The following is a 23104-nucleotide window of genomic DNA, read 5'->3' as shown; positions in this document are numbered from 1 at the left end:
ACAGGACTTAAAGGATCTGCTGCTAACGTCTTGGTGCCAGATACCACAACACACCTTCAGAGGTCTTGTCGAGTCCATGCCTCGATGGGTCAGAGCTGTTTTGGTGGCACATAATATTAGGCAGGTGACTTTAATGTTCTGGCTGATCGGTGTATAGAGAATGTGTTCATACTAAATGCAGATTATGTATATCCCCTTATTTAGGCCATTTTCACATTTGAGCATTTTTCCCAGACCTTAAAGTTTAGTATATTTGGTCAAAATTGGCACAAATTCACGAATTTTTATGTTTATACAAATTTTTATTAGCCTAGTTTTGTGCCATCAGAAAAATGAATGACTGAGGAAGTTGAGTTTTATGGTTTCTCAGTAACAAGCTGCATTTGTTTCTACCTTATTAACTTAAAGAGAGAAAAAAATGAACTAGTTCTGGTATAACATAGGTGATAACAAAAACTTACTTGTATCATGGATATTCCACAACATTATGTAACTATTAATGGATAAAAGTATAATGTGTCTTTACTTAATAATACAATAAAATATTGTAAATAGAGAAATAAAACACTTCAGGATGTGCTGTTTAGGATAATAATCATCTTGATTATCTTCGTATAATAGCATGTCTCATTGAGGTTTATCCCTTACTTAACGAAATGGAGTTACTACACCCTCACAGTACTGTGATGTCTTCAAGTGGACATAAACATACGCTGACTGTTACAAAGCACTGACACTGGAGACTCCTTCCGTAACTGTTACATAAACATCTCCTTACAGAAAACTTCCCTACATTTTTCTTTGTTCAATAACAGCACATTTTAAAACCCTGTTTATTATTAAACTTTAATTATGTGGAGAGTCCGCTATGCAAATCCATGTGAAGGAATTGTTACTATAGAAACAATAACATTAAAAAGAGCGAATGAACGAGAAAATGATATTTACATCTCTAAAAGGGTGATAAGTGTTATATCCTACCTGAGCTCCAGATTTTCCTGCCGTTCCCTGAGGACCGGGAGCCCCTGCCTCACCCTTTGCACCTGGTTCTCCTGATTCTCCTTTAGGACCAGGCTGACCATCAGGACCCTGGCAAAAGAAAGGACATAATAAAATAATTCAAAAATGACAGAAGAACAGATTTAAAGATAAACAATGAGATTATATACTCACAGGAGCACCGGCAAATCCAACTGGACCAGGAGGACCAGGCGGACCAGGAGACCCCTGAAATACAAAATCAGAAAATGAGCTCATCATACAATCTTCATATAACTTTATATTAGCTAGGGGTTCTCTCCTGATCTGTAAACCACAGCTCACTCACAGGCGCCGCTCTAGAACCTGGTGGTCCAGGAGGTCCTCTGGGTCCGGTCTCTCCCTGAAAACAAATCAATTGATAAGCAAAAATACAGCGTATATATTTATAGACGCATGGATGGTAACCTATAAATAATAAAATAAATACTAAATTAAATGGGTTAAATAGAGATTACCTTTTCTCCAGGTGCTCCAGCTGTTCCAGTAGGTCCAGTGGGTCCAGGAAGACCCTAAAAAATATACATATATATATATTTAAAATTGTATTATGTAAGTGACACTAGGACAACATATATTATCTACAATATTTGTAAAATGATTTGTTAGTATTATTACTTTTACTCACCCGAGCACCATCATTGCCAGCAGCTCCCTCATCTCCTTTCCCACCTACCGAACCCTGAGATAATAAGATAATCACCATGAGGTTTTCTTTTCTGTTTTTGAATGTCTGACATTTGAAATATAAAAAATTTTACAAAAGAAGCTGACATTTTTATTACATTCGTTTCCTCATCCATTGCTCTTATTCATGCACCCTCACTAAAAAAAACACACATTTATGCCTCTGTCTTTTTGTCTGGAGGCTCACCCTTGTCAGCTATACATTCAGACTTTATTTATTTTTTATTTCTTTTCAGTTCAAACTAACCCTGAATCACACTTACACGGTCTCCTTTAGGTCCACCGGCGCCTGGCGTCCCTCTCTCTCCCGGCATTCCCTGAAGTCCGGGTGGGCCTGGTTCTCCGGCTTTCCCTGCTGGTCCTGAACTACCCTAAAAAACGCAAAAAAAAAAAAGCACAAAACAGTGATATATCATCATTCCTGTTTTGTATCAAAATTATTTTATTATTTAATTTGACGATATGTTTATTATCTTTATTCATTTTCATATATTTATAGCTAACAAATGACATTGGACCATTCTAGAGTACCTTAGGTCCATCAGATCCTGGTGCCCCGAGACTGCCTTTAGGCCCAGGAAGGCCATTAGGTCCTGACTGTCCTCTCTCTCCTGGGTTTCCACGCTCACCCTGAGGGGCAAAATGATGACATCTCCTTAAAACTATACAATATTAATTCTTTATTAATTCTGTTCAACAACTAGTAAATTTAATATGAGCTTACTCTTGGTCCAGTCTGACCAGCAGCACCTTCTTCACCAGTGACTCCCTAAAGGAACAAGAAAGACAGTTCAAATATACAATGTCTAGGCAAATATTTCACTTTTGCTGGAATAGACTGGGAAAAAAATGTCATAAACAATACTACACTCACCTCATCACCTGGTTTTCCTGGCTCTCCAGGTGGACCTGCAGTTCCAGGTAAACCCTGAGAAGTGAATGTTACACTAGCTCAATTTAATCAAATTTATTTTAAAATACAAAACTACAAAAAAAATTTTACCCCAAATACAACCACTTTTTGTCATTACACGATGCATTGCGATGCAAAAATGTGACGATGTGCATTGTGGAAGTGTGCAATATCAGCATTCTATTAATTATGCACTTCATGTAATTGCACTGTTTTAACACCAGAGGTCCCAATCTGTGCATCCCACAGAGTTATATAGAGTACAGATATATAGAGTGCACACTGGTCATGTGATAATATATTTTCGTGGCGAGCCTGCATTTGCAAAGTGACCGGAAGCCAATAGCTCTGGATTGCAAGGACCAACACGTGTTATACATTATGCAGGTACAGAACTATGTTATAATGGATAAAAAGAGCTCTTCAGTAGCTTTCAAACAACACCATCCCCACACCTCTGTTATACCAAAAAAACGGCTGCGGAAATCGGGCACTTTAGCCGACTTTGGAGCTTTAGTTTTGCTACGGAGCTCATTATGTTTCAGTCAATCTATCCCAGTTCAGTCACTTTGTTTATTCAATCAAAATTTTGGGGGTAATTTATACATTTATATATTTATTTATAAGATATGCTGAACCTGTAATACATTTTGTTAACAATATTAAAACTCAGTTCATAGCAATTTTTCATTTATTTAGTTTTATACAGACAAAGAAGCACATTGTTTTACTTTGTTTATTACACAGAGTCTTTCCAGTCATGATACTTCTTCATTCAAATTTTTGTTCAAATTTTCTGACAATTGAATTGAATCAAATAGCAAACGCAGTATCATGAATCAAATCTAAGTGTGACCAGCATGTATAGTTAGACCCCTACTACCTAGCTAACATCTGATAAGATCTAGCTAATGTGCGAACGTGAGGCCACTATCTTAAGGACAATAAAAATGGGGAAAATCAAATTTAATTTAAAACATGAAACTACATCTTAATTTGGTAGTTCGCCAAGCCCCAACAGTATTATTAGCTATCCAGCTAGCTGTAAATATTTAGCCATAAATAAAACTAGATAACTAGAGAAAATTTCCATAGCTAGATTGCTATCTCCAAAACAAATCTAGCATAGAGAAAATAATTGTTGGAAAGATCCTATGCCACTGAACTAGCCAGCTAGCTGTAAATATTTATTCCCAAATACATATAGCTAGCTAAGATTAGAGGAAATTCTAAAAAGCTAAATAGCTAAATAGCATTATGAAGCAGTTATTTGTTACACACCTGAAAGCCTGTCTGACCAGGAGGTCCCTGCTCGCCTCTTTTTCCTGCTGGACCCTGAAAGCACAAGATCACTGCTAGAAAACAGTACAAATATATATATTAAAAAAAAGCCTTGATATTTCATGACAGCATGAAATGACACTAACAGGTGGTCCAGCGGGGCCTGCAGGTCCTTCCTCTCCATCTTTTCCATTGCGACCCTGTGAGATGAAAGCACAGTTTCCATGATAACGATTCTAACTTTTTACATTTCATACTCTTTCTAATCACTAATGCTGCAGTCTATGAGAAAGCTCACTCTTTGTCCTGCTGCTCCTGGTGTTCCGGCTTCTCCTGCTTTTCCTGCATCGCCCTAAGTGTCAAAAACAAAAATAATGTACCTTAATTATCACATGGCTTGAGAAGAGGTGGTATCTTTTACTATCATATTATTTAAAAGTGATGACTGATTACACTGAAGCCTTTCGGGCCTGGCAGACCCATAGTTCCTGGTGGGCCTCTGCCTCCGTTTGATCCAGCAGGTCCAGGACCACCATCATCTCCTGGTGCTCCCTGTGGAGAACAGTCGAAAGAGTTCATAATACAAACTTTCACATGCATTTATTGTAGATGTAGCTAAGCAAAACTGCCTCCAGACTCTCATTTACCACTTATTTACCACCATAGTGAAGAACCAGCAACCGGGATGCATTTTTTACAGCACACATGGAACATTACTATCTTCCTTTCTTTTCACGACATATATATACAGCCCCATGCCTGCCAACCTTCATATATTTTGCGTAAGAGCTACAAGTTATCACTCGGAAAAAATGTGCCAAAATAGTCTTCTTTTTTCCCCGATAAAAAGTAGAAGATGAGTCTGGCATGACTGACAGTTGTGTATGTGTTCTGAACTCTCTGATATGCACTGACTCCCGGGAAGCCCCGCCCTCTTCCCCATCTCACGATAGCAATATTTTGATCGTTGATCTCTTCACGACTCAAGGACCCAATGTGACAGCCTCACTTTCTTTTTAAACGTTTTGAGTTCATTAAGGCAAATTAAAACCTATCAATGTATTTTCACCTGAGCTAACATTAGAGTATTATATTAGAATATAGAGTATTAGAGTAAGTATATGTTTAACGTTAGTTAAATATATTTATTAGGGACACCACAGAAAATGTTCAGCCAATAATGACCAGAAACAGCAAAGAAGAAAGAGCACAACATTTTGACTGATAAATGTTAATTAGGCCTACAATAAAAAAGGGTCAAATCTAACACTTTACAAATTTATTTAATGGTCATTATAATTGGAAAGTGATTAAAGCATTGTTGGCTCTCCTGCATGCAGTAAAAAACTGGAGTGTTCATATATACAGATTTTTACGGTAACCACCAGCCATTTGGTGTTTTAGTTAAACTGTTTTAGTTAAGATGTAGACACTAGAAAATTTCCCATGCACGTTTCTTATTAACTGCTATATATAAAACATCTTTTTCCTAGAATAGAAAGAAAGAAAGTGTAAATGTAAACTTTTTTTCCCTACAAATTCCAACCTAGGCCTTTATTAAAAACGTGTGTCCAAATTGTTGACAGTAGTCTATGTCTAGCATGTGCTGGCCCAGAAATCCTATTCTATCCTAATAATAATGAGTTTGTTTAACGTGATGCAGTGAGTTACCTGAGGTCCAATTTTTCCTTCTGGTCCATCAGGTCCAGCAACACCACTCAGACCCTTAAAAGGTAGCAAAAAAAATCATGAAGTATAATGGTGGCACTCTTTCGCATAATGAATATCACACGGGTCTTTCTTTACCCTTGCACCCGGAAGGCCTGGTTCTCCAGGACGGCCAGGATCACCGCCAGCACCTTTACTTCCGGAAGAGCCTGAAGCGCCACGCTCACCTTGAGCACCCTGGTGATGTTGTAGTAGCAATCCATTAACAATCATAGCAAAAATAGGGACAGAAGTAGGACAATAACAGTTTTAAAAAATGGGAACTTTGCCTGCCTTTTGTCCAGGTAACCCATCAGCACCCGGAAAACCACGAATACCTGGAGCTCCCTAAAAACAGGAAAACAGATCAATTCAATGCAGTAACAAAGTCTAAATAACAAACAAATGCACAGATACTTCAGACTGCAATCAATTGCCTACTGAAGAACCATCTACTTTCACAGAAGGAGGCAATTTGACTGACCAACCACAGACCTTTCCTGATTACACACAGGATAATCTCATTTATTCACCGCTAAGTGCTTTAATAACTTTTATACCACAGCACTGTTGAATTCTTAAGTCTGATTAGTCAGATTTGTTTATTAATTTTATAGAAAAGCAGCTCTGTTATATCTCTTTTATAACATAACAGGAACTAACTTGTTTCATGGATGTTCCAACATTAAATGTAACTATAATAAAATCTAATATAGCCGTTGGCAAACTGCTGTGGTATAAGAATGAACCTTTTCAGGATGTGCTGTAATAGGAAAATAATCAACTACAGAGTGATAATTACATCACCATTTTTTTCCTCCTGAAAGCTAGCACAATAACATTGTGGATACTCAGCAAAAACAGACTGCAACCTTCAAGATCCTGAAGCTTATGGCCAGAAAGGTGTACAAAATAGAGTGTCTGAGACTACAGCATATCAATGAATCATTTCTCTCACTGTCTCTCCAGGAGGACCGGGAGGCCCCACAGATCCTGGATCTCCTCTGGGGCCCCGTTTCCCTTCCTCTCCCATCGGACCCATCTCTCCTTGAGCTCCAGGTTGCCCCTGTGACACAGACGAGCTTTATGAAAACAGCAACCAACTACTTTGTAACGATTTAATCGGCTATTGTAATCGATCAACTATTGATCTGGTGTTATTAACTCACCACTTCTCCTTTAATTCCAGGCTCTCCTTTGAGTCCGGGGATGCCAGCTTCACCCTACGACCACAAAAATATGAACATCTGTAGTATCTTTTGCCATAGATCTTGTACATTTGAAAAGAAGAAGTGGCCCAAACAGTTATTTTATACTAAACTGACAAAGGTAAAATGTTCATAGTCATTTAAAATGTTATTTTAAAAAAAAGCAATCAGCAATGAACAGTGTTACTAGCCCCAGCCCTATGGTCTCAGTTTTGTTCCAATCCTGAGCAAAAACCTTTGGTACTCCACTGGTGAAAACTGGAAAAGGTCCAGTTCCAGTTTTATGGTGTTATAAAATACCCCATTTCATTTAGTCATATTTTTATGTAGAACTGTTACACCAGTTGTCAAAAATGAGTATGTCCTTACCACTTGACCTTTGGCCCCAGCAGGTCCTGTCTTTCCCTGAGGTCCAGGTGGTCCAGGCTGACCAATCAGTCCGACAGGACCTTGCACACCGGGTGCCCCCTACATCAGAAAAAAAAAAATCGTTCATGACACACTACACTTAACTCGAATCATGAATTATGTTCATTTAATTAAACTTAAAAGAATGGCTGCTTTGCTGGAAGAATGGCTGGGACTCACCGATGGCCCTTTAGATCCAGGAGCACCGTCTGTGCCTGCTGGACCCTAGATATGAACACATTTAGATCAATAACATGTATCAAAATATCCAAATATAGAGTGTGGCTCATAAGGATAACATATAGCACACCTGTTTGCCCTGAGGGCCAGGGAAGCCTACTCTTCCTGAGTCCCCTCTGGGTCCCTGAGCTCCACTGGTGCCTCGAGGGCCCGTGGGTCCTGCCTCACCCTGAAGATGGAACCAAAAATTACACCTCAACACACATGCAATAGACTGGAATGGGCTGGAGGCCCATCGAGGGTTTATTCCTGCCTCATGTCCAGTGTTCTCAGGATAGGCTCCTCATCTACTGTCCAGGATAAAACACTTACTGAAGATGAATGAATACACAGACATGGATAGACATAGATATTTCAATATCTAGATATCAGAACTTGTTGTAGTATTCATTTACGTCATGTAGTATTGAGAGATAATTTCAGGGACCTACACTGTTATTAGCTGAATGTGTGATGTAGAACCACAGAAAATGCCAAACAAATGGCATATATTTAGCTATAACAGAGGTGAGGCTATTATTTTATATAATATGCATGCATTTTTGATACACTATTTGAATAATATTAATTTAAAAAAGCAAATTTTCCAATAACAAAATTGGTTAAAATGTCCATCCTTGTTAAATATAGGTCGAGATTAAGTATAACATGAATAATAACTGACATTTAGATGAGCTGATTAAAATAACCAATAACACGACATTACAAATAAAACAGTCACGTGCAAACCTTCATGCCTGGACTGCCTGGAAAACCTGGAGCTCCTGGGATTCCTATGGTACCCTGTGAGAAATACGAAATGACCAACCTTACTGAAAACTGATAAATGCTGCAATGCCTTATAGGATTTTTAAGATATTAGAACAGATGAAGTAATTTACGTACCAATGGACCTGGTTTTCCAGGATTTCCTGACGCTCCACGTTTTCCCTGCAGAAAAAAAATGGAACCCAAAATTATAGTATAATGATATGCTTAGCTTAAAAAATGACCTTGTAAATTTACACTAACTTGCTGGCAGGTAGTTAAATAGCTACAGCGTCCATACAAACACTAGCTAAAATTCAAAAATTACACAATAAGACAAATACTATAACAAACAATGAGATTTAATTTTACAGTAAAGTTAATGATACTGTATAGCTATACAGTATAAGGTACTTTGATACAATATAATCTGCAGTACCATCAATATTTTCCGCTGCATTGAACTGTTTAAAGTATTTTACTGGTATGAGCAAAGCATTTAATTGTAGAAATGACAGAAATGATCTCACCGCAGATCCAGTGGGTCCAATCCGACCTCTTTCTCCAGGCAATCCCGGTGGACCCTAAAAAAAGTTCAGTTGCACGCACTTATTCAGTTGAATAAGTTTGTTTTGATTTGTCCAAAATGATCAAAATCGCATTATGGAACATACCTGTTGACCGATAGTCCCCATTGAACCAGGAATGCCTGATGCACCCTGAAATCAAAACACAAACACACGTATAGTATTTGATAATACAGCATCCTGTGCCATGATGTAGGCTTAACAGTTGTCAAGTGTGTGTCTAACCTTTGAACCAACAACACCGCGCTCGCCCTTCCCTCCCTGTGGACCTGCATATCCCTGAAATGATCAAAATTCTCATCAGGGTTTAAATCCTTAAAATCAGGAAAGCATTAAAACCTGGTTTATATGCTGCATGGATGCAGTTAAACCTAAATCTGGTGTGTGTTTTTTTTTCCTTTTCGAGTAAATGTTACATTTATATTTAAATAATTAAAACATTTCAGCAATTAGCAATCAAGCTCACCCTGTGACCTTTCATTCCTGGTTGACCTGGTAAGCCTGGGAATCCCCGAGCCCCCTTGATGAAGGAAAATATCATTGTGTTAGGATCAGGTTGAAGCACAGATGTGTAAGTACTATATGAAATAGAAGAGTGACTTTACAGGTGATCCTGGGAATCCATCGTCTCCTTTCTTTCCTGGTTCTCCCGGTTCACCCTGACACCGGAAAAAGAAGCAGACGAGCACGGATAATTTGATTACTTTAGGTCATTTACTTCGTAAGATGTTAAATGACTATTTTATGAGGATCAGCTCTGTCCAGTGTGGGACAGGGTTATGCAAGCATAACAAGCAGATTGGTGTACGTACATCTTGACCAGGTTTTCCCTGAGGACCGTCTGGACCCCTTGGTCCATGAGGACCCTGAAAAAAGAAAAGAACAGCTCCTTAGTACAGCAAAACCTCCTTTCCTGACAACCTCTTCCTATACGGTACTTTGGAGTCTATGGAGTTATATGGTATGTTACAGATTGTCTAAAGCGATTTCTACTGGCCCTCAGTCACAATTTGTTTTTATTCATGGGTTAGAGCTTAGGTAAGCTAAACTCTAACTATAGAGCGATCTTGGATGGTTTCTATTTCAGGGGTCATTACGCAGTGGACTCATTGAAGTATTTCAGCGGATTAAAGCAAGCACTACTGTGGCAGAGCAGTTCAACGTATAAACAAAACAGTTCGGCATCTCGGCTTCTGTAGGAGATTCTCTGTTGCAATCAATCATCTGGATTTACGTAAATTAATTAGCTGAAGGTAGCTCTTCGGGAAAGAAAAGAGTTTTCACAGCCGCTAATGAATATTTAATTTCATTTACTCATTCTGGCCTTATTAGCAAATCAACATCATTTTATGATTATATATTTTTTTTTTTAAAAAAAGACGACTACAAAAACAGAACACTTAAAGACAAATTAATAGAATATGCATGTAGTGCCCATTTATTCTCAATGTATATCATCTTTTCAGAGTCGGTGGTGCTACTCAAAAGTGGCACAGTGAAGCCTTATTTATAGCCGTTATTGTTTTATTGATACCCATGAACTAATCACTAATGGTAAAAACATTACAAGGTAACTGTTGTTGCCATTTAGTCCAGAAACTTATATAGCTGAACCTTTAGAAATATTAGTTGAATCCCCCCTGATCTATTTAAACTGTTCTGCAGGTACACTACATAAAGCTAGCTTAATTTCTTACCATGGGTCCTGGATCACCCGGATCTCCAGGGGTGCCTTGTGCTCCCATAGGGCCCTGTAGGACAGAAAAAGCACTGAGATCAATACCATATAAATACTATCTTTTTGTCAGGCTGCTTATAGGTGTTAGACTTACAGGTGAACCTGGTGGTCCTGGGTGTCCTCTTGGTCCTGCTTCACCCTAATTCAGATTAATTAGTGAGTTATCAATGAATGAGAATTGAGAGTGCTCTTGAGAAATAGTTAATAAACAAGATAGAGTCTAGTGTTACAGTTAGTGTATATAGCACTAAATCTTATGATATTCAGCATTCAAACTGTTCTTACAGGAGATCCAGAGACAAGTGCTGACATTCCCATTTTTGCATCATGGAAGCCTGAAGCCATCTGAGATGCAAACTGACTCTGTAAAACAATGCATTGGAATGATTACCATTAAAATGGAGAGATTTGCTGTATATATATCCGCAGAGGTTAAATTGGAGAATCAGGAACATTTTAAACACTGGATTTAGGACTTATGTGCCTCATAAACAGTGAGTATGCACAGATCCTGACTTGAGAAAGGCATGGATCATTTCCTGTTTATACAAAAAGTAAACACGAGTAGAAATGTGTGCTCTCACACATTCTCTCAACATCCACGCCCATCCTGTCTCCTTCCACAAGTAACGCTAAATACTTCCAAACACGTCCATTTCTGTTCATGATCTCATATGTATATAAATAAAGCCACAATTCTCAATGCATCTGTGTGTAGAAACATTGGCAGGACAAAGAGAAAGCTAAAAGAGAAACCTTTTAAGAATGAAATACACCTCTAGAAGAACAACAATATTTTGTGTGCACAGATTCTTTCACCGTGTAATCCATGCAATGTCTTAGGGTCCTTTCACCCTTTCAGATTTTCTTTGTAGACGTGAGCTGCTAAACAGACCCTCGAGAACAGAGCTGTAGTGTTGCAGAAATGCGACGTGTTCTGGAGATTCTGAGCAATGAGTGATAAGTCAAAATACACAGCGGATGTGATACGCAAAGCATTTTAAAGTAGTTATTTATGTATTTATCTAATCATTTATTTAGGACTGGCTCATGTTCTCTGTGCTTGAGTGATTTTTAGGATTTCTATGCACAACTGACAAAGGCTTGTTTACACTTTTTACATCGCCATATTTATATATATATTTTCCCCCATTTTCTCCAAGTTGGTTACCTGCCAATTCCCACGCATGAACCAACTCTTTCCTATCATACAACAACTACCAACCAGGGAGGGTGAAGTATAATGTGCTTCCTCTGAGCCAACCACATCTTTTTCAAACTGCTGCACATGCAGCATATTACACTCAAAGCAAAACGCTATCTGCCCTCTTCCACATACTGGAGCTCACAGATGTTTACAATTGGCTACTGTCACTGTGAATGACAGGAAGAGAGGGAATGACATCCATTCCCACAGCCATTTTTCTCCCTATGTTCCTGGCCACGAGTGGCTGTGGCATCATTGGGATACAAACTCACGACCTGCCAAGCAAAGGGTGAAAGCAGGGCATCACTCAGGAGACCTGCCACTGTATTTCTGACCAGTTTAATTATGCACAGTGTAAAACCAAACAGCAAACCAACCAAAAGTACTTTTGGAGCTGATTCGGACTCGGCAAACAGACTACAGTGCCCTTATAAACAAAGCCCCGACAGATGATGGACAACACCCTAATGATGGTCCAAATTTTTATACGTACTCTCTAAATAAACCAAACATTTGCTATGAATAGAAAAGGTTTCAGAATAACACCTGGAGATTCATATGCTGTTTTGTTTTGCTAATTTGTGCACATCTAAATTTGAGCTTGAAAGCCACATTTTTGTAGGTGTGTAAGCCATCTAGAGGTGTAACTCCTTACCAACAGAGAACACAGATTAAATACAGTTAAAACACTCACCCCTGGTAATGCAGTCTGTCCTTCAGGACCAGGCTTTCCGGGCATACCTGGCACACCTGGTATCCCATCAAACCCAGGTGGACCTGCTACGCCCTTAAAAAGAGAAAAGCTGTCATCACTATAACAGTTTAAATACAACATAAAATAGTATTTTTTAAACAGATCTGTTACGCTTTCACACATAACTGACTGATGTAGTAGCTCATATAAGATGAAAAGAACATTTATGAAACGTACTTTTCTTCCTTTAAAGCCACGATATCCTGCACGTCCCGCTGGCCCAGGAGCTCCCTATTAATACAACACATAATGCATAAATTTGAGGCAATGTAGTAAAACATTTTTTTAGATCATTGCTGCAAAAAAAGTTGAAAATCCCACCATTGCTCCCGGTCGACCAGGCAGTCCCACAATCTGAAAAACAACATGGAGACACTTCAGGTATATGGAGAATAAATACTGTATTATAATAATACACTGAATCCATATATACTCTTGCTAAAGAAGTTATTTTTTTATACTTACATGAGGAATATCTCCTGGTTCTCCTTTTTCACCCTTAAATTTCAAAAGAGTTATATTTTCAGTACAGCTCATTAACTAAACATGAAACTATTTATATTTATTTTGATATATTTGTACATTAAAAATAGTGTGAGTTAGAGTACATGTACATACCTTGAGTGCCATTATTTCTGAAAGTTAAAGAAAAAAGGGGTTTAAGTATAGTTTAGTAAACATGCTATTTCATATAATGTTTCATTAATAAACGTATTACTACAGACTTGTATTATAATAATAATAATAAAGTAAAAGATGATGATATGTACAGACATAGTCAAGGGTGTTGTAAAAAGGGCTGTGATATTATTGTATAGATTATAATAGTATAGAAATACTATTATAATGGTATAGTAACAGAGAGAAATGATATACTAAAGGGTTATAATGGTACAGTGACAGATTACAATGATAAAAAGTTATAATGGTACAGTAGAATGAGATGACATTACAGAAAAATGTTAATGTCGGTAAAGTACTGCTTACAATGGTACAATAATAGGTGATAACGGTATAGTAAAAGGTGATAATTATATAATAATAGGTTATAATTGTACATTAACAAGTTATATTGGTATAGTACTGATTATAATTGTATAGTAAAACGTTGTGATGATGTAGTGACAGGTTATATTGGTATAGTACTGATTATAGTAATATAGTAATAGGTTATGATGATGTAGTGACAGGTTATAGTGGTATAGTACTACTTAAATTAGTAGAGTAATAGATTATAATGATGTGGTGATGGGTTATAATGGTATAGTAACAGATCATAATGGCATAGTAACTGGCTGTAATGGTACAGTAACAGGCAATAATGATATAGTAATAAGTTATAATGTTATAGTAATGATTATAATGCTATACTAATAGTATATAATGGTATAGTAACAGGTTATAATGGTATAGTAATGAGTTTATAATGCTAGTGTGATAGGTTATAATGGTAGAGTAATAGGTTGCAATGCTGTAATAACAGGTTATGATGGTATATTAAAATGTTATAATGGTATAGTAATAGATTATAATGATACAGTAACAGATTATAATAATATAAGTGGTAATAGTTATAGTAACGGGTCATAAATGTGTAGTGACAGGGTAAAGGTGTAATAATAATAGGTAATAACAGTTATAGCACTGGTTATAATAGTATAGGAAGAGATCATAATAGTATAATAACATGTTGTAATTTTATAGTAATGGTTTATAATGGTATATATACAGCTTATAATGCTATAGTAAAAGCTCATAATGGTAGAGTAACAGATTATATTTGCATAGTAATGGATTATAATGGTTATTAGTACTGGTCATAATACTATTGTAACAGATTATAAGAATAGATATGGAATAATAATAGATTAAGATAGCATAAGTCATAATGATGCTGTAATAAGTTATTATGGTATAGTAATAAGTTCTAATGGTATATATAATAGATTAGGAAAGCATAGTAAATGGTTATGATGGTATTATAATAGGTTTTAATGGTAAAGAATATATAGGAATAGGTTATTTTGTGGGTTCAGGGTACACACTACAGCTCCAAAATTGGGAATCACTGGCAGCAAATTCCTGAGTGTTAAATTAAATATTAAAGTCCTGAATTAATCCTGACAGGTTATTATTATTTAGTTATTTTAATCCTTATAATCATTTAAACATGGAAGATGTCTTACTCTATATTTGGAGAATAAAAAAGTAAAAACGTATACAATATGTAGTAAGTAATTTTATAGCTATGTTCATTCAAATAAGTAAATTGATTTAATTGTGTTGTTTGTTATTAAAATGTCGACGGTGTCCCAATCAGGGTTTCAGACTATATTTGGTCTATTTTGGTAAAATAGTCCAATTTCTATTTGATCTGGAACACCCTTAGAGTAATCTGTGTGGTATACAATCAATCACTGGATCAAAATCTGATCTAATTCATGTCTGATCTGATCTTTGACCATGACAAAGACATGATCATTTTGCCTCCTTATTGTAAAGTCTTGCTGAATTAAATTAAATATTTTTATTTATGTAAAGTGTTGCACATTATTTTATTTCATCATTGTTCACTGGGGATTTTGGGAGAATTCTGAATGATTATTGGTGAGTGAACCATCAGACCAAACTGGCAACTCTACTGCAGTCTTATGTGGTAGAGTGTAAATGTTCTACACACATCCCAAATCACAGATCCAATATTTCATCTTAAAGGGGACGGTAAACTATACAGCTCATGAATAAAGGACTTTCCTCCTGACACCAGTGTCATATCCTCTCCCTGGACTGTGTTTATATGAAAGTAAAGTTAGTGTCGCCCTCTAGAGGACACCGTGAGTACTGCTCACCGATCCGTCCACGGGCACTGGCGAATCTCTCACACACTGGGCAGCACTCTCCCTCCGGGACGGAGAAATGCTCACACCCTTTCAGCTCCTCACAGCGGATGTCCTCACAGACGATGTTGCCTTTGTCACACACACACAGCCGGCATGGCTCAGGTTTCCAAATGGCATTGGGCTCGTGAGTCACATCTCCCTCCTTACAGCCAGGCTGATTCTCTGGTAAAGCTGAGGGAAGAGAAGTAGTGTAATGAGATGTAGGATTAAAAAAAAAAACACTTACTCAAAGGGTTTCATGAAACTTTTTAACTTTAATGAAGCATTTTTTTATTGTCCTATATTTGGAGCCTGAACCATAACATGTAATTACAAGAGAATAAGCTTTAGGATTAAGATTGAGTCAGCTGTAAGACTTTCCTTAGGTTTGAACATCTTTCTGTTGGCTCAAAATTCAAAAATTTACATTGAAACTGAAATTCAGCTTATTCAGTAGTTATAACAGGTAATTACCCCAAATCACATCAGCTACACTTTTAGCTACAGCACTTTAAATAACTTCAAAAGTACTTCAATTTAGAAAATAACACAAATTATACATAAAAATGTTTATTACCTATTTTCGTATCCAGCTTGAAAGTCAATTTTATCTAATAATTTTTATTCAAGAACAATTTCAAAATATATCTTAGATTCGATTAACAAAAATTCAGCCAAATAAAATTATTTAAAATTATATAATAATATTTTAACTATTTTAAAAATCAAGCTATAATACTTGAATAACACATAAATCATACTGAAAAAATATTAACCTGAAACCCTGAGCTGAAATGCAACCTATAATTATTATATAGCATTATATATTAGTATATTATTATATAACATTTTAGATTATTTTATATGTATATATGTACAGTGATATGCTCTAATGATATAGATAACCAAATTTTTTTTTTTTTTTTTAAATCAAACAGTTCATCTATTGCTCAACTCTTTATACAAATGGATAATTTCATTTCCCATTTATAAATCATGGTTAATTATTAGTTAATTAATAGTTCATTATTAATAATCTCTGAATGCAGTGCCACCTCCTAACCACACGGGGGAAGTCCTGAGTCAAGGATTCTGACCTGTCTGGAACTACTGACTATTTTTACAGCTTCACCTCTACTTAGTACTTAGTGGTTACATTGAGGATTGCCGCTTATGGTACAAAAATGTGCTCTATAATTTAGGATATGATAAAATATCCTCTTTCTGTTTCTTCTGGGGTGGCTTTCATAGATTTTCATATATTACACACTGCCAGTATGGAATTACTTCAGAAGAAAGTAGACCGAAGGCTGTTCTTCCTGTAGCGGTTATTGCAGGAATGTCTGAATGTTATAATGAATAATAACGTTTACATCCCCTACAACTCTTCATATAAATATATCTAAAAATCTATCTGGAAAAATGATCTATACAAAAAGCTTTCGTAAGTCTACCTGTCTGTGTAGAAGTAATCCAAGTCATTTGATCTTTACGGCCCTCATCCTCCCGTCATTAAAACGGTGCCCGAATCATCTACCCCACCCTGTGATTAAGTTCTGCAGCTGCTGAGGCAGCCACACTGGGCCTGTGAGCGAGGCGGTACGGAGAACCACATCAAGGATTCATCCTGATCAGAGGAAAAAAAACGAGGCTCTCGTCCGAGACAGGAGGCGAGCTGGTGTACAATCAGGACGGAGGAGGATTTTTTTTCTTTCAGTGGAGCTTCATTAGAGAATATTAATTTGGATTCTCATGAATTCACCCATTTTTGGCAAGTGTGTGTGTGTGTGTGTGTGTGTGTGACTTTTTAAACTTAATATCCATCTACTGCATCTGTAGCATATGTGGTATTACCACAGATAAGAATTTCAACATGATTTCCTGTAACAAGAGCCTTTTACTCATAATTCACTTACAATGGCTGTTTAAGGGGCAGCCGTTGGGGCAGTCACTACATCAAAAGAAGCTGTAAATTAGGCTCCAATGGACAAATCTTTATTATTAACTTTACTAGCTAACCCACTTAGCAAATGAAAGCTTCAGTGTACTGCCCACTCCTACATTTTGGTTGATTAGGCTAAAAGTGATAGCTACAGTGATCTAATAACATATCGTGAGCTAGTTAGCTAGTTCATTTAGTGCATTAATAAAGACTAAAGGAAACGAACAAGGATGTGATCATGTAGCACGTCTTGTTTGCTCCTTTGACAAAATGTCAGCAAGTCGTTGGAGAAAGTTTCAGCTATGAGACGTGGTGTTCTTTCCTCACATCACTCCTAATAGACATTATTCAGTTCTGGATAGCATCTTTCTTTTCTCCTGATATGTTTAACCGCAAGGTGACTGTGTGTCATAAGCAAGAGAGTTTTGTCAGTGTTTCCAAATGTTCCTGATCCTGAAAATTCTGTCCGTAGTCTGTGCATTTGCTAATTAATTCAAGTTTTAATCCAATTAATCCAAAATTAACCCAATTGCTCTACTGTCAACCCGATCTGCCGGGCAACTATGAACCTAAAAACAAAAAAAACCCCAAATATCCTGGACAAAAAACCTGCTTGTCCCAGACGTGATGGCTATGGATTTGTCCACCCATGCTCTAAATCTTAAATCTTAAGTAAATTCCTGTCGATACAGATGTGGTATTATAGGTTGAAAAATGCTGGAGTACTCCTTTAATAGCGTTGATTTTGTTTCTGTTTTCTGTGCTGCACAGTTTTAGATTGTCTGTTAGAATATAAAGCTTAAACGGCTAAAACAGGAGCTGAAAAGGACACAAGAGTAAGCTCCCTCTATACCACCCTACCAAGGATGAGTCCCAAAAAAAGCACCTGTACCTTTTCAAAATGACCCGCCCCAATCAGACGTCTGTCTTCGCCCTCTCACCCTTTTGCCATGCATCAATTCATGTTATTTTTCCATAACAGCAATATTGGTAAGGCAATATTTTCCATTCAGCATGTCATAAATCTGTTTATATTCTGTTCATAGCTCACTAACAAGGTGAACTTTTTCAAATGATACTTTGTCCTCCATGTTTGTGTCTCTTGCCCCTCCTTCTTGCGAACCTGAGCTGGTCAGAAAGTTAAAAAGTGCGTGAAGTCACTAGGTGCTTTAAAAAAAACTGGACTTTTTTCAGTTTTTTAAGTTCTGCTGTGACCAAAAAACGCATACACAGCACTTTCTAAAAGCTTCCCGTAGGATTAAAGGTAAAACGCGATCGAGCTGGCGGTTGAGAAAGAAACAGCAAGTGTGAAAGCAGTTTTACTTTAGTAACACAATTTCCAGATATGGAAATGAGAGCTTTTAGATTCCATGCATTTCCAGAACCCTGTCATTGCAGCATCCTGATCCAGGATTAGATGTTATATGTTTTTTAATCAGAGTAAAGTACTGGTGTGCAAAACCAATTATACATGACAGACCTCTAAATTAAATAATGAAGGCCCGAGTAATACCAGATATTATCTCAGGATAATCAGTGGCTCTCAAACACTGAGGCCTGGGGAAAATGTAAAAAAAAAAAAACGTGCCTTTGGAAAGTGTGTTCATGGATAGCACTCATAGCACTCTCACCACAAAACATCCTTACGTGTATAATTCATGGTTTCTTTAAAAACACATACACGCACACACACACACACACACACACACACAGTAAATGACAGCCTCTGTGCTCTCCGTGTCTCTTTTTAAGCTATGTAATCTGGGTTGTCTCTGATTTTATGGCTCATTGCCAGACAGATATAACTCTCAGCCTGGCGCTGAGGTGAGCTCAGAGAGACGACAGATCAGAGAGAAAATAAGCAATGCCGGTCTCATCAGAGACACAAGGGAGCATTTCACTTTCATCAAACGCTCACGTGCGTCGTAAACGTGGCTTTTTCTGGTGCTGAATTCCAGCTACTGAAAATCTTATTGAACCCTAATGACAGAGCAAGGTTTATTTTGTAGAGATTATTTTTTAGCACCTGAATTTATGGCTGTGGTTGTGAATGTTTTAGATTTACAGATGAACAGTATGAGGTTTAGTGCTGCTTATATTAACGTCACATCAGCACAGACCTCCCACGGGAAAAAAACACCAGAGGCGAACACCTCATTCCTACATCTTCAGTCAGTGGCCAGTTATGAGCTCAGAAATATGGGAAATCTGAAAAGCGGTACATCTCAAGGCACCTGCTATTCTAGTACTCAAGCTGAAACATATAGGAATCTGCATCTTTCCGATGCTTAAAAAAAAGTAAAATGCAAAGTACCAATTTAGTGGGAGAGCACAGACGTTATTTTGGGGAAAACCACAAAGCCCTCTATTATACGTTCAGCTTTAACTTCTGCCTGCTGGCAAGTTTTATTTCTGCCTGAAAGAAAAGACACACCCTCCGTCTGCATGCAGCGTTTAACATAATTAGCCTCATGATTCTGAAGTATGCATGATACACTTTAAAATTCAGACAAAGTATAAGCGTCGTTTTCTTTTATTTAGAGCTTACTAATCACCTTGTTTCCTTTACTCACAATTTCACAGTGTATTAAAGCACATGATTAACAGTTTCTCACCTTCCATAAAACTTTTGTGTGTCTGTCAGGAGAGTTTTTTAAATCAAGTGGAAACAGTGAAGAAATTTCACACAAGATCCGTTCAATAAACAGTGGAATAATATGATAAGTAAGGAATAAAACACTTGGGAGCATGCTGTTACAGGAAAACAATCAAGCAAATTTCCTGTTACACCCCGAAGTTGATTATTTTCCTCTAACAACAGGTCCCAAAGGGTTTTATTCCTCTAATACCACAGCAAGTTGCTGAAGATTACATCTCATACTTTTTATCCATTTATAGTTACGTGTAATGTTGAAGGACATCCTTGAAAAACTTCTCTTGAAGTTAATGAGATAAAAAAAAGCCTGCAGCTTTTCATGTTACCAAGAAACTGCAAAGTGTAAACTCGTGTGTCCTGAAAGCGTTCCCAAGCATGAAAATTTACTGACTGTTGCAAAACACTGACACTGGAGACTCCTTCCAAAAATGAATTAAACAAACAGAAAACTTCACCATATCAACAATTACATGTGGTTTGGATCTTCTGCTGTACAAGTCCCTGTGTATGTCATTTTGTTGTATAGAAACGATAACAATAACGATATAATTTCAGTTATGTGAGTTAATTATGTGATTACAATGAGCCATTTTTATCCCTCTGTGACCGTTTACATATTTGCATCTCATGTGAGGGTGATATTTATATCTGGGGCACAATCTTATTATATAATAATAAGACCCTTTAAAATTATACAATTGTACCAAATATGGCAGTTGTACTGAAGACAACTTTGGTGTCTTTATCAGATGCATGCTTAAACTAAATGGGTCTAATACAAATATTAATATGAATTCAAGACATATAACATTTAGCTTACGTTTTAGGGGAAAAAACTAAACCAACAGTTTTTAAACTCCAAAAATATCAGTCATTTGTAACTGGTGTGAAGATATGTGAAGTTCAGTGGGTTAAAATAGGTTAATAATACACATGTATTATAAAATACAGTTGGTTTAAATAAGAAAGCTAGTTAGGAAATGGGTTAATATGACACTAAACATATGTTCCTTTAAGCTGGGATTCACACAGCGCACTATATGATAGGGTGTGCCACACTTCTCCACTCCGGGAGAGAGCGTTAACCACAATTGGCAGCCTCTGAAAACCTGGCATCAGTAAACACAGGCCTGTTAGAAACCTCTCATTCTCCTGAGCCTCGATCTCAAATAAGCATCAACTCAGAAGACACCAAAACCACGATCGTCTGGACCCAATTCTGAAAGCGTCTGACAGTTACGAAAAAGCGTTTCTGCAAATAAACATTTGTCTTAGCAAAAACCCACGGCCCAGGATTGTCCATCAGGGAGCCTGGCTTCATAAAACACTTCAGAATAGTTTGTGAAAATAAGTGAATTCCTGTTCCTGAGGTGTAGTACTTTATTTAGACTCGACGAGGTCAGCGTTTCTCTGGTCGTAGTGGAAATAATGAGGGGTTTAATAGGAATAGTGCCTCCTTGAGGCCCAAAAAAGATGCTGCACTTGTGATAGAATCACAGTTTCACCACTTATCTGAGGAGCCTTATCACTTCCTCATGATGAAGCATCTTTATAATTGTAAGACATGTCCACTTGCATTGACCTGGAGCACATAGTCCCGGATGGTCACACCTCTGCTGGATGGGAAGTGTGTGCACATCAGCTAAATCCAACCAAAATATTAGCCTGGAAACCACAGACTTACTCAGAGCTGCCCTGTTCTCTAAACAACACAGCAAAAACATCGAAAAATGTGCTGAAGTACCAAACGAGGGAAGAGATGTTTACAGCTGTGATTTTCTAAGCCATGTTTGTTGAAATTTCCTTTACTTGCTCGCTGTTTGGGTTCTCAGAAACTCCGAGGGGCGTGTATAAATACGAACACATTCAGGCACATTTCAGAAAGATGATCAAATGTGTAAACAGCCATAAAGTATTTGTGGAAATATTTCTTGTTTGTACGGGCTGTACGTTAAGAAATACAGAGATATAAACCTCATTTAGCTTTATGCATAATTTTAGTAGAGGATATAGAATTAGGTATAATATGAGTTTATTTATTTACACAGAAACTTAATTAAATTAATGAATGAGTGAATGAATAAATAAATAAATAAATAAATAAATAAATAAAAAAAACTTACAGAATATATACAGAAATTTAAATAAATAAATAAATAGGTAAATAGATATATAAATAAATTTACAGAATATATACAGAAATTTAAATAAATTCATTAAATAAATAAATAAATAAATAAAATTACCACTACTATATTATTATAATAATAATAATAATAATAATAATAATAATCAAATGTATTCCATATATTTGGTAGGCTTGTGCAAAGATAATTTCTAACAATAATTTGGTGTTTCGATTAGTTTTTTTTTTTTTTTTAGTTTTTTTTTTTTAGTTTTTTATTTAATAAATACAAGGAAAAAAGCTTGTGGCATCAAGTTTTGGTAACTAATCTAACAGGATAACATTTTAATTAATATTTTACAATTTAATTCTTATACATAAAATCGCACAGATTTGATCTGTCATGTTTAATTGTCTTGTATGTTATTAATAAAATGCACCATATTTACTTAGTTCCACTCACCTTTCTTGGGGTCCTTGCACGTCACCCACTGCACCTGCGTCAAGAAGAGCGCGAGCCACACGCACGTCCTGAGGGCGCGAGCCGCGGCCATTGTTTCCGCCGCCCCCAGTTTCACGCGACACCCGCAGGAAACTTCTGCACGCGCTCCACTCCAGCCGAGGGGGATTTAATCCTCCTTTCGGGCTTCACTGGACCTTCGGGATGCCCTTCCGTTCCCTTCAGGCTCCTGGTCTGGCTCTGCAAAACGCCAGCGCGTGCATGTGCATGCACTCGCGTGAAGAGAAGCACAGAGAGAGAGAGAGAGAGAGAGAGAGGGAGAGAGAGAGCCTCTCCTCCCTCCCACCATCCCCATCACTCGCTCAGCCTCTCATCAAGCTAAAGCAGTTGGCATCTAGCTAGTTCACAAAACTGGAAAAAAAAATGACAATCTAGGATTCTTGTTTTTCTTTTTATCAACTTACACAAGCTACAGAGTCAAAGTTACAAAGTTAACACTGTACAAGTTCATTTTAAATGTTTACTAA

General features: G+C 37.0%; 1 protein-coding gene across 1 annotated transcript in view; it reads right to left on the bottom strand.

Moving 5' to 3' along the window:
* Nucleotides 1–22880, bottom strand: part of col5a2b (collagen, type V, alpha 2b) — a 32290-nt gene extending 9410 nt beyond the window's left edge. The window contains exons 1-39 of the mRNA XM_026933307.3: nucleotides 22581–22880; nucleotides 15365–15586; nucleotides 13134–13150; nucleotides 12981–13013; nucleotides 12837–12869; nucleotides 12693–12746; nucleotides 12456–12548; nucleotides 10840–10917; nucleotides 10649–10693; nucleotides 10514–10567; nucleotides 9629–9682; nucleotides 9422–9475; nucleotides 9283–9336; nucleotides 9042–9095; nucleotides 8904–8948; nucleotides 8760–8813; nucleotides 8368–8412; nucleotides 8212–8265; nucleotides 7553–7651; nucleotides 7423–7467; nucleotides 7204–7302; nucleotides 6796–6849; nucleotides 6585–6692; nucleotides 5921–5974; nucleotides 5726–5824; nucleotides 5591–5644; nucleotides 4373–4471; nucleotides 4218–4271; nucleotides 4066–4119; nucleotides 3920–3973; nucleotides 2600–2653; nucleotides 2450–2494; nucleotides 2257–2355; nucleotides 1989–2096; nucleotides 1667–1720; nucleotides 1497–1550; nucleotides 1328–1381; nucleotides 1174–1227; nucleotides 982–1089 (exon numbers count right to left, since the gene is read on the bottom strand). Coding sequence (XP_026789108.3) covers nucleotides 982–1089; nucleotides 1174–1227; nucleotides 1328–1381; nucleotides 1497–1550; nucleotides 1667–1720; nucleotides 1989–2096; nucleotides 2257–2355; nucleotides 2450–2494; nucleotides 2600–2653; nucleotides 3920–3973; nucleotides 4066–4119; nucleotides 4218–4271; nucleotides 4373–4471; nucleotides 5591–5644; nucleotides 5726–5824; nucleotides 5921–5974; nucleotides 6585–6692; nucleotides 6796–6849; nucleotides 7204–7302; nucleotides 7423–7467; nucleotides 7553–7651; nucleotides 8212–8265; nucleotides 8368–8412; nucleotides 8760–8813; nucleotides 8904–8948; nucleotides 9042–9095; nucleotides 9283–9336; nucleotides 9422–9475; nucleotides 9629–9682; nucleotides 10514–10567; nucleotides 10649–10693; nucleotides 10840–10917; nucleotides 12456–12548; nucleotides 12693–12746; nucleotides 12837–12869; nucleotides 12981–13013; nucleotides 13134–13150; nucleotides 15365–15586; nucleotides 22581–22671 — 2637 coding nt within the window. The 5' untranslated portion in view covers nucleotides 22672–22880. The remainder of the gene's footprint in view (nucleotides 1–981; nucleotides 1090–1173; nucleotides 1228–1327; nucleotides 1382–1496; nucleotides 1551–1666; nucleotides 1721–1988; nucleotides 2097–2256; nucleotides 2356–2449; nucleotides 2495–2599; nucleotides 2654–3919; nucleotides 3974–4065; nucleotides 4120–4217; nucleotides 4272–4372; nucleotides 4472–5590; nucleotides 5645–5725; nucleotides 5825–5920; nucleotides 5975–6584; nucleotides 6693–6795; nucleotides 6850–7203; nucleotides 7303–7422; nucleotides 7468–7552; nucleotides 7652–8211; nucleotides 8266–8367; nucleotides 8413–8759; nucleotides 8814–8903; nucleotides 8949–9041; nucleotides 9096–9282; nucleotides 9337–9421; nucleotides 9476–9628; nucleotides 9683–10513; nucleotides 10568–10648; nucleotides 10694–10839; nucleotides 10918–12455; nucleotides 12549–12692; nucleotides 12747–12836; nucleotides 12870–12980; nucleotides 13014–13133; nucleotides 13151–15364; nucleotides 15587–22580) is intronic.
* Between the last annotated feature and the right edge of the window lie 224 nt (nucleotides 22881–23104).

This window comes from Pangasianodon hypophthalmus, chromosome 2 (genome assembly GCF_027358585.1).
Source record: "Pangasianodon hypophthalmus isolate fPanHyp1 chromosome 2, fPanHyp1.pri, whole genome shotgun sequence".
Classification (NCBI taxonomy): domain Eukaryota; kingdom Metazoa; phylum Chordata; class Actinopteri; order Siluriformes; family Pangasiidae; genus Pangasianodon; species Pangasianodon hypophthalmus.
Note: the sequence above shows the minus strand (reverse complement) of the source record. Positions and strands in the feature narration are given on the sequence as shown.